This window comes from Astatotilapia calliptera, chromosome 9, assembly GCF_964374335.1.
Source record: "Astatotilapia calliptera chromosome 9, fAstCal68.1, whole genome shotgun sequence".
Classification (NCBI taxonomy): Eukaryota; Metazoa; Chordata; class Actinopteri; order Cichliformes; family Cichlidae; genus Astatotilapia; species Astatotilapia calliptera.
The window spans coordinates 31,101,053-31,111,620 of NC_137430.1; the positions used below are offsets into that span (position 1 = coordinate 31,101,053).

Here is a 10,568-nt window from a genome sequence, read left to right on the forward strand (position 1 = left end):
GCCTCTCGGGTTCTGGCAGCAGGTCGGTGGGTGAAAGGGCTCTGGACCTCTCACTTCCACTCAGCCATGGAGCTTCAGCGTGCAGCACTGGCCACTCTGTTCCTGCTCACACTGCTGTCGTCGGGTAAGTTAGTGAAAACGTTAAGCTGATAACCTGACGAAATGTTTTCAAAGCAAATCTTTTATTTTAAAGGTTGAAAATATCTTTAATCATAAAGCAGGAAGTTTATTCTTACTGGAAAATGTAATCTACAGCTAAAGCAGTTGGTCTGTTATGTGACCGACTAAACTTTTGTGTCAGACTTATTTCAAGTCTTTTTTTTAAATGGAAGTGTTTTGGGGGGGGGGGTTTTAAGGAAGGACTCATTGAGCAAATAGTTGGGTATTGAGACAGTACAGAGTTTTTTTAAATCCAAATTAAAACCTCGTTAGTGAAAAATGATCATCTCAAATAGAAAAATGTAAACTCAGTGATGTGCAGCGTTCCCTTTGAATCAGATTGGTGAAAATCAAAGCGCTGCAGTGTGGTGAGCTGTAGGATGGGAAGCCGGTTATCCGTCGTGGTCGATGGATCTGCAGAGCAGCTGTGAAATCTGAGCAGCATGAAGCATTCATGCGCTTGGATCCCGTCGGTTTTCCTCTCTGAATGTCATGCTTGTTTACAGTGTATTTGTGTCACTAGGCCTGGCCGTTAGTCAAAAACCAAACTAAAAACAAACACAAAAAGATGTCACCTGGACTTTGTGGGATTGTGGATTTCTAAATTGAGCAGCACATTCTTTGAGTTTAGAGATGAGTTTATGTTTGACATTGGAAACAGGAGCTGGAAGCCCATTAGGAAGCAACATTGAAGCTTTCAAGTGTTGCTCTGATTCAGCTTTGGACTAATACTGGGATCAGACTCCACACTGTAAACCAAACTGTCACTGGTGATACTGTTTGATTTATTTTGATCTTAAGACTCAGATTTTAATTTAAAGAGTAAACATGTCTAAATTCAAACACCGTCAACAGAAAGAAGCTGGTTGGGGGGGTCTGAGCTAGTGCAGGGAGCCGAGTTGAGCTGCACTGCTTCATACTCTCTACACGCCTCATCCACGTCATACCCCACCTGTCCCTCTGATGTCAGCACTGCTGCACCCACCCAGCATCCACCTCTAATGTTTGCAGTTGATCTTTAGACCTTCCCATTGTTCTGAGCACTGGTCAGTCCAAAGAGTTTACTTCACCTTACAATATAAAACACCTTGAAGTGACTGTGGTTGAGATTAAGCTCAGTGTAAGGAAAATTGAATTGAACTGAAATGAATTAGCAGTATAATATGAAAGGCGTGTGTGTTTTCATGCATGTCTTCCTTCCATATTCGGCAATAAATGACTTTAAGGCTGGAAGGTGACGAGAGGAGCTGGGATTAAAATCACTCTGAGCAGGGTCAGAAGTGTCAGCGTGAGCAGCGAGTCAAGGAAAAAAGTGGCCCATCTAATCATAAAGATCCTGAAAAGCATTGGACTGCAACCAGAAATTATTAACAACAGCAAAAAATCGGAAAGCTGTTTGAATAATAGATTATTACGTGATGAGAAAAAAAATGAAAACTGACATCTTTGTGCAAAATTTTAAAGATAACTTGAAAAAAGGTAGAAAAAAGTAAAGTTGCTTTTTTTCTTTTAACTCATGTTTAATTATAGAAATGGATTTACTGTTGAGTGTCTCATTCCTCCATCACAGTACTGGTTGCTTTCTAGATTTCCAACAGAGTTTTTTGCCCACTGCCTCCTCAGCAGGTTTGGTTTGCTCATCTTAAATACTGAAACGTGTCCTTTGTTGGCCTGCTGGACTTTTGTATAATCTCTCCCAGTTTTAGTAGAAGCAGCTTAGAGAATATGAACAGCAGTTGTAAAACGTGTGTGTTTTAATCTGTGTGTGTGTTAGAGTGCAATGGCAGGAACGAAGAGGAGCGTGTTATTGAATACGTGTTCAAAGAGATGGGATACAACAAGGAGCTGCGCCCCGTCGAGAAGCAGCAGGATGTTGTCGATGTTAACCTCGCCCTCACGCTCTCCAACCTCATCTCTCTGGTTCGCAGCTTCTGTGTGTTTATGTAGTTCATCCTGTCATTAAAACTTTAAATGTGTCCGTTAGGTTTAAATCGAACACATTCAAACAGAAACATCGATGTTTGTCTTTGTTCTCCTCTGTAGAAAGAAGTAGACGAGACGCTGCTGACGAACGTGTGGCTGGAAATTGTGGGTAACAATTCATTCTTTTACATCTTCATATTCAGTACTTGCAGCTCTTTATTTACTTCTGTGTGTGTGTGTGTGTGTGTGTGTGTGTGTTATGGCAGACGTGGACTGACTACCGGCTGACGTGGAATTCCACAGAGTTTGGTGGCATTGAGATACTCCGGCTGCCGCCCAGCATGGTGTGGCTGCCGGAGATCGTTCTGGAAAACAAGTGAGGTCACACAAAAAAACCTCATTTTTATGTCAATGGAAAATTAAAAATTTTAAATGTATTTGTCCGTCTCTATGAGATAAGTAAATGAAAACTATTTTGTCATGATAATCCCAGTCATTAAGGCCTGGCCCTGTTTTTGCCACCCTGAGTGAAAACCACTGCTGGTATTCTGTGGATTTATGAGACAAAAGCTGAACTTTTTGGGAGGTTTGAGTCCTGTTACATCTGGTGTTAGACCAAGCCAACAGCAAAAGAATGGTGGAGGGGCTACTTTGCTGCTTCAGGACGATTTGGTGTAATTGATGGAACCATTAATTCTGGTCTGTTTGGCCATTAATTTGCTGTCTTGAACCTTGGGAGCACTTGTATTATACAGCAGGACAATGATCCAAAACACAGCAGGAAGTCCATCTGAGAATGAGTGAGTCAAATGCTTTGGTGTGACCTTAAAGCTGCTGTTCATGCTCAAAAATCCTCCAATGTGACTGTATTAAAACAACTCTGCAAAGTAAAGTTGGCCAAACTTCCTCCACAGTGATGTGAAAGACTCACTGACAGTTATCTCAAACACTTGACTGCAGTTCTTGCCGGTAAGGCTGGCACATGTTATTAGGTTTTTTCACGCAGGTTTGAATGTTTTTTCCCCTTAATAATTAAAATCATAATTTAAAAACTACATTTCTATTTACTCAGGTTGTCTTTAAAGATCTCAAACATTCAAGTGTTGCAAAAACCTTTTCACAGTACTGCAAAACCAAATCAGTTTTAAGGTTACACTTTGTGTTGATCTCCTTAAATTACAGCTGAAAGTCTGCACTGATGTAAAACCCACTGTGGTGAAGTAAAGAGCCCAAATAAAATAAATAAATCATTGGGCAAAAACAGATTTTCCTAACTGTATGTCCTTTCCTCCTTCCTCCATGCCTCAGTAATGATGCCCAGTTTGAAGTGGCCTACTACAGTAATGTACTGGTGTATGAAAATGGTTTCTGCTACTGGTTGCCACCGGCCATCTTCCGCTCCTCCTGCTCCATCAATGTCAGATACTTCCCCTTCGACTGGCAGAACTGCACGCTCAAGTTCACGTAAGAAAGAATTATTTAAAGCTCTCTGTTGACAGTTATGCATCCAAAATCAGAATTTACAGTCTGCTGTGAAGCAAATCTGTAAAGTTTTTATGGTGTTTTTCTCCTGAAAGATCTCAGATTAATTTAATCCGTGTTTGTCACGGTGCTTTGCAGCTCTCTGACCTACAACGCCAAAGAGATCCGGATGCTCCTGAAAGAAGAATACGCCGGAGAAGTCGCCAACTATACAGTAGAGTGGGTCGTTATTGACCCTGCTAGCTTTACAGGTAGATGCTCTTTTCTGCACTCCAGTGTTATGTTCACACTTTACTTTTCCCTGTCAGAAATGCCCATGCTATACTGTACTGTAACTCGATCCTGTCCAAATATATATTTCTGGCTCATCTGGAAAAGTGTCCGTGCAGCCGCCTGTCCACAAAGAACCACACCTCCTCCCACAGTGTTGGTCAGGATTTAACTTGCACATAAAGATCATGTAGCTGGTCTTCTTGTCTTGAGCTTTGCATCTTGTTGTAAACCGTCTGTATTTGTATTCATGAAGGCGTCTCTTGATTGCTAACAGTGATACTCTTACCTCTTTGAGTCTCTTCTTAAGGTTAGATCTTGTGAAGTTAGTTTTCTTAACCATGGAAAAAATTCTGTCATCATCCACTTTAATTGTCTTTTGTGGTCTTTCTGGGTTTTTGGTGATCCTGAGCTGGTCAGTGGATTCCGTCTTTTTATGAATGAACCAGACTGAAAGTGTTGCTCTTTCTTCGATGGGTTTATTCAGTTTTTTCAGCCCAACTCTGGCCTCTTTTATTTCATCACCAGTACATCAACACCTCATATGAAGAGTTGAAACTCCAACACTTTTATTGCATCTTTATAAAAAATGTATAATTACTGTAGTGTGCACAGGCAAAAAAAAAAAAAAAGTTTGGACTTCACTGCATTTAGATACATTTTTCACAAACATGGACATGAAAAACACATTTTAGTGCTTCTAATGTCAAAGAACAGACATCTTTTCACTTTAGGCTGAAACGACGCAGTCAGGTTTGGCAGTCAAACGTGGAGGAAGCGCCGTTATGTAAACTTTCTTCTGTCTGGGTCTCATCTCATGTTTTCCACTAATGTTGGCAGAAAACGGCGAGTGGGAGATCGTCCACCGGCCAGCCAAGAGAAACATCTACAAGCACATCCCCATGGACAGCAACAAGCACCAGGACATCACCTTCTACCTGATCATCAAACGCAAACCTCTGTTCTACATTGTCAACATCATCATTCCCTGTGTGCTCATCTCCTTCCTGGCCTGCCTCGTCTACTACCTGCCCGCTGACAGTCAGTGCACGTTTAAAGAGCAATTTCAACCAATTCTCTGTAACCTGTGGTGTTACCGAGCTGTGCAAATATTCCTCGACATGCACAGAGACACACTCAGTTTTGTTTTTTTTATAAGACAGAGAAATGTGCCAACTCTGAAAGCTTAAAATCTTCTGCAGGCTGTCAACAGGAAACTGCAGCAAGGCAGATTAAATGTATTTGTAAACTAATTATAATTAAATCATTTATATTTTTAAACATTAATCTGGGAAAAAGTCAGAAATCACCGTAACTGGGAATCTCCTGTCGATTCCTCTGGTCTTAGTGTAAACAGAGCTCACCTGCAAACACTTTGCAAACACTTTGCTCTTAAACTGCCCAGAAATACTTTGTTGGAGGTTTAAAATGATCCCAGTCTGAACTGGTTTCCTTCACTTGTTGAAACAGTTTGTGCGTTTTGTGTGCAGGTGGCGAGAAGATGACCTTGTCCATCTCTGTGCTGCTCGCTCAGTCTGTCTTCCTGCTGCTGATCTCTCAAAGGCTGCCGGAAACTTCCATGTCTGTGCCGCTCATTGTTAAGTAAGAAACGCAAAACATACTCCCAACAACAGCTGGAAACATCAGCTTTAGATTCAGATTGAAGCTTTTCCAAGTGCTTCATTATAATATGCTGGTTTTCTTCAGTAAACATGAATGATTTCTGTTTGCACGCAGCAACACGATTATTTCAGAGAACAGTCAGAGTTACCAGGGTCAGTGTTATTAGCCTTCTGACGCCCTTTTTATTGAGCCAGAGCGCAAACCACTGCTGTGCAGAGATGTACTTAAACTTTGCAATGCAGTTTAAAAACTTCAACAAGGCTTTAACATGTCACCTGAGAAAGCGTCACGCCAAAACCAGATACATTTGTTTAGATTTGAGAAAAAGAATCGTTGATGCTCACAACGCAGGAGATGAATATTCAAAGTTAGTATCACAGCGTGTATCATGAACTGGAGTGAGAAGTGTCGTCAAGAAATTCAGAGACACGCAGGACAGAACGAGCCTGGCAGAGGCAGGAAGCAAACGAAAAACGACTGAGATATGTGACGTCCAACAGTTGGGAATTGTAGCCTCAAAGGAGAGAGTCATGAGAGGAATGGACTGCAGGACAGAAGCCTTCAAACGAGACTGAAGTAATAATGAGATCTTGGAGAAAGAGTCTGCATACTGGAAGCGCATCATTTGTTCAGTAAAGTGTAGCACAGCTGAATTACAGAATTACAGTTTTCCTGTTTGGGGTGAAGACTCTCCAAATATGGACTGCTGTTTTTTAAAGTTCCCAGTCTGTAAACACTCGCTGACAAATAACAAGAAATGAAAAGTGAGAAAATAATGTGTATATTTAATTTAAAAAAGAAAGAAATAATAGATCAAAGTTAAAGTTAAACTGTCTCCCAGGTATTTGATGTTCATCATGGTGCTGGTTACTGTGGTCGTTTTAAACTGTGTGGTCGTCCTCAACCTGCACTTCAGGACGCCGAGCACGCACGTCATGACTGAGTGGACCAAGAGGGTAAAACACACACACACACACACGCACGCACGCACGCACGCACGCACGCACACACACACCATGTGATGTACATCCTGTCCAGGTGAAATGAATTTATAAAATATACCATTCAATGCACAAACATATTACACATTTTAAGCAGCAGCCAAAGAATATTTCTGTGCATTTATTTTAAATATCTGTTGCACGTTTTAAAAACGTATTAAAAACTGATTTATTTATTTAGAACTTATTTCTAATAATAATAATACATTTTATTTAAGGGCGCCTTTCAGAAACCCAAGGTCACCTTACAAAAAACAGAATTAATAAAAGAAACAATAGTCATAAAATACATAAAATAAGTTAAAATTACAAAACAGAGCTTGACAACAGATAAAATCAGCATTAAAGCGAATAAGCCAGTTTAAACAGATGTGTTTTGAGCTGTGACTTAAATACGGAGAGGGAGTCAACAGGAGGAAGGAGGAGGAAGAGAGCTCCAGAGCCGAGGAGCAGAGCGACTGAAAGCTCCGTTCCCCAGAGTGCTAAGGTGTGAGGATGGAGCAGTAAGATGAATAGCAGATGATGATCTGAGAAGGCGGGAAACAGTGGTGATATGGAGCAGGTCACATAAATATGAAGGAGCAGATTTATGGATACACCTGTATGTAAGAAGTAAGATTTTAACATTTATTCTGGCCTCTATGGGCAACCAGTGAAGCTGCTGAAGAACTGGGGTAATATGAGCTCTCAACGGAGTGCGAGTTATGACCCGAGCTGCAGAATTTTTTATTTGCTTTGCATCTTTCTCTCACAATATTTTCCCAGCTTATTTTAATGCTTTGCTGCTTATTGATGTGTATTCACTGATTCACACTGACAGCGCTGAGGCAGCACAGCTGAAAATAAAATAATAAAGTACAATTAATTCAAAAGCAAAAATAGGAGAATCAATATCAAGGTACATAACTACAGAATTAAATACTACAAATATCTATTCATGGCGTATTTGAGCATTAATTCAATGACTACATTTTTAAGAATATTTATGGCATTAAAATTCATTTGTTTATATTTGATTTACTTTTGTTTGTCCAATATATGCCAACTTAAAGTGTCAGCTTTCAGACACACTGCAGTGTAGTACTGTAATAGTGCCATACAGCAATAGTAATGTATAAAATATAAAACTTTCTGAGTTTTATGTAAATAAACACGTTTCTCTCCACGTCCAGTTTTTCCTCGAACGGTTGCCTCGGCTCTTGCTCATGTCCCACCCTGCGGAGGCAGAGCCAGCGTGGGATGGAGCGTTGCCGCGACGATCGAGTTCAGTGGGTTACATCGCCAAAGCGGACGAGTACTACACCGTCAAGTCTCGCAGCGAGCTGATGTTTGAGAAACAATCGGAGAGACACGGCTTCACCACTCGAGTCACCCATGCAGCATGTACGCACCGTCGCCTGAGTGTGTTTATAAGATGCTGCGTTATTGTGACAGGAAATCAGAATCAGATGTAGTGATGTGGCCTTCGTCGCCAGGCTTCAGCACATCAGTATTACACGTAGTTTTGTGTTGGAGTCTGATGCTGCTGGGGCCAGCTGTTTGGTCGTATACGTGATCAGTGGACTCTGCAGTAAAACCTGCAGAGAGGATGTTTAAATTGAGGTGTGTGTGTGTGTGTGTGTGTGTGTGTGTAGTGGTGAAACCCCAGGATGACGGAGGTGTGACGGATCAGCTGTACTCTGAAATGAAGCCAGCTGTGGACGGAGCGAACTACATCATCAAACACATGCGCAACAAGAACGAATACAACGAGGTGAGAGCGAACAACCAGAACGTGACGATGCTCTGCTTGATTCAAGATGCTTTGAATTGTGTAAAAAATGTTAGCACGTTTTCATCAACATTTTGCATTTTTTTCAGTATTTCCCACACGCACATGTTTCAAATCAACAAACAAATTCTAATATTTGTCAAAGTTAATCCAAGAAAATACAAAACACAGTTTTCAAATGATGGTTTCATTGATAAAGAGAAAAAGCTGCCCAAACCGACCTGGCCCTGTGTGAAAGTCATCGCCCCTTAAGCCTCAGAACTGGTTGTGCCAACCTGGGGGGGGGGAGGGAAGTTCATGCATTGATAATAAATAAAAACAAATGTTACACATCACTGGGGAGGAATTTTGGCCCCACTCCTTTTCGCAGAATTGTGTGAATTCTGCCACATTGGAGGGTTTTTCAGCATAAACAGCATCTCCATTGGACTTTAGTCTGGACTCCAAAGCCAGTCCAAAACTTTCATCTGTTTTTTTGGGCTCATCATCCAGCTGTATAACCCAAGTGATCTTGAGCTTCAGTGTATGAACTGATGGTCGGACATTCTCCTTCAGGATTTTCTGGTACAGATCAGAATTCACGGTTCATTTACAGCAAGTCGTCCAGGGCCTGAAGCAGCAACGCAGCCCCAACCCATCACACTACCTCCATGTTTGATTGAAAAGTTGTATTCGTTTTAAACCTGATGTAACTGGACTTAAACCCGTTACATCTGGTCAGTCTGGGGATCATCCAGATGTTTTGTTGGTCAGCAGTGGTTTTCGTCTTGGATCTCGCCCATGGATGACATTTTTGCCCAGTCACTTTCTTATTGTTGAATCGTGAACTCTGACCTTAAGTGATGCCTGCAGTTCTTTAGATGTTCTTTTGTGACATCCTAGATGAGTCGTTGATGTGCTCTTGGAGTAATTTCGGTAGTCTGGCCACTGCTGGGAAGATTCACGTCTCTTCCAAATCTTCCACTGTGGTTCACTGGAGTCCCCAAACCAGCAGTTTTTAACACTGCTGTGTTGACTTCATTATTCTTGGATCTGGGGCCAGACTGTAACAACATCTGATGAGAGGACTAGAAGCTCATTAGTTCCTTTGGTTATGGCTTTATTGTTTTTATTGAATAAAAAATGAGGTGAAACATAAAACTCTGCCCTCGCTGGTGTCGTCACAGGAGAAAGATAACTGGAGCGGCATCGCTCGCACCGTCGACCGTCTCTGCCTCTTCCTGATCACTCCTGTGATGATCTTTGGCACCATCATCATCTTCCTGATGGGAGCCTGCAACAGTCCTCCACGTCTGCCCTTTGAAGGAGACCCGCATGACTACATGGAGAACCATGCACGTCTGCTGTAGCACATGAACAAAAGCACCCAACACAGCAGAGAGCGCTGTTACTGTGTTCATATCCTGAGGTTTGTTACTCTGTATGACAAAATATTGTAGCTGTGTGTTTTCTTGTGTTGAATGAATAAGTCTGTATTTGATTTAATCCAGGGTTTGTGGTTTGAATAAAGATTTATAATCAGAAATCTTTGACATGATTTGTTTCTGTTCACAATGATTGAACCAGCAGAGAATATTCACTTTCACTCTTTAACCTTTTTTTCTTTGCATGAACTAAAGACTGTTTTTTTAAACTCTCCAAGGTTCGGTGTGTAAAATGTCACCACTAGATGTTATTAGATTGCATAGTGCAGTCAGTTAAATTCTATGTTTGCAACTCTCCCAATTCGAATGCATGTCCAGCTGCAGCAGGACAAACAAGTCTATGATGTGACTCCTCTGTCAGTCAGCTGTTTACCTCGGCTGGTGTCCACGTCGATTCACTCTGGAGAAAGCTGTCCAGTGACACAGATATCAAGGTGAGCTGGTGAGGATATCCTGCATGTTTCTGTTGTTAAGTGCTGCTGTTAGTCAGCATTAGTACAACAGTCTGTAAAGTGGATGTAACTTTGTTGGATTCTGAGACTTGGATAATAAACTCGTATGATGTGAGAATGTACTTTACCTTTAAAAAAACTGTTTAAGTGTGATTTTTAGGACACTTCAGTCCTACATTACCTGTCATAATGGCGGAAAGGCTTTTACAGACAAAAACATGGCTGTGCCATGGGCTCCCCCGTGTCACCTATTGTAGCCAACCTTTACATGGAGGAAGTGGAAAGGAAGGCTCTTGGCTCTTTCAAAGGAAGAGTACCCAGCCACTGGTACAGATATGTAGACGACACCTGGGTCAAAATCAAGACACAAGAAGTGGAATCCTTCACTGCGCACATTAACTCTGTGGATAAAAACATCAAGTTCGCCAGGGAAGACACAAAGGACAACTGTTTGCCTTTCCTG

At 41.5% G+C, this 10,568-nt stretch overlaps 1 protein-coding gene across 1 annotated transcript; it reads left to right on the forward strand.

Annotated features, from left to right (window-relative positions):
- Positions 1 to 9,754, forward strand: chrnd (cholinergic receptor, nicotinic, delta (muscle)). Its single transcript, XM_026180331.2, has 12 exons — positions 1 to 124; positions 1,934 to 2,079; positions 2,203 to 2,247; positions 2,349 to 2,458; positions 3,391 to 3,546; positions 3,703 to 3,815; positions 4,675 to 4,875; positions 5,325 to 5,436; positions 6,299 to 6,413; positions 7,631 to 7,841; positions 8,093 to 8,211; positions 9,396 to 9,754. The coding sequence occupies exons 1-12, from the start codon at positions 67 to 69 to the stop codon at positions 9,576 to 9,578; spliced, it is 1,569 nt and encodes a 522-aa protein (XP_026036116.1). The 5' UTR covers positions 1 to 66; the 3' UTR covers positions 9,579 to 9,754.
- The last annotated feature ends 814 nt before the right edge of the window (positions 9,755 to 10,568 follow it).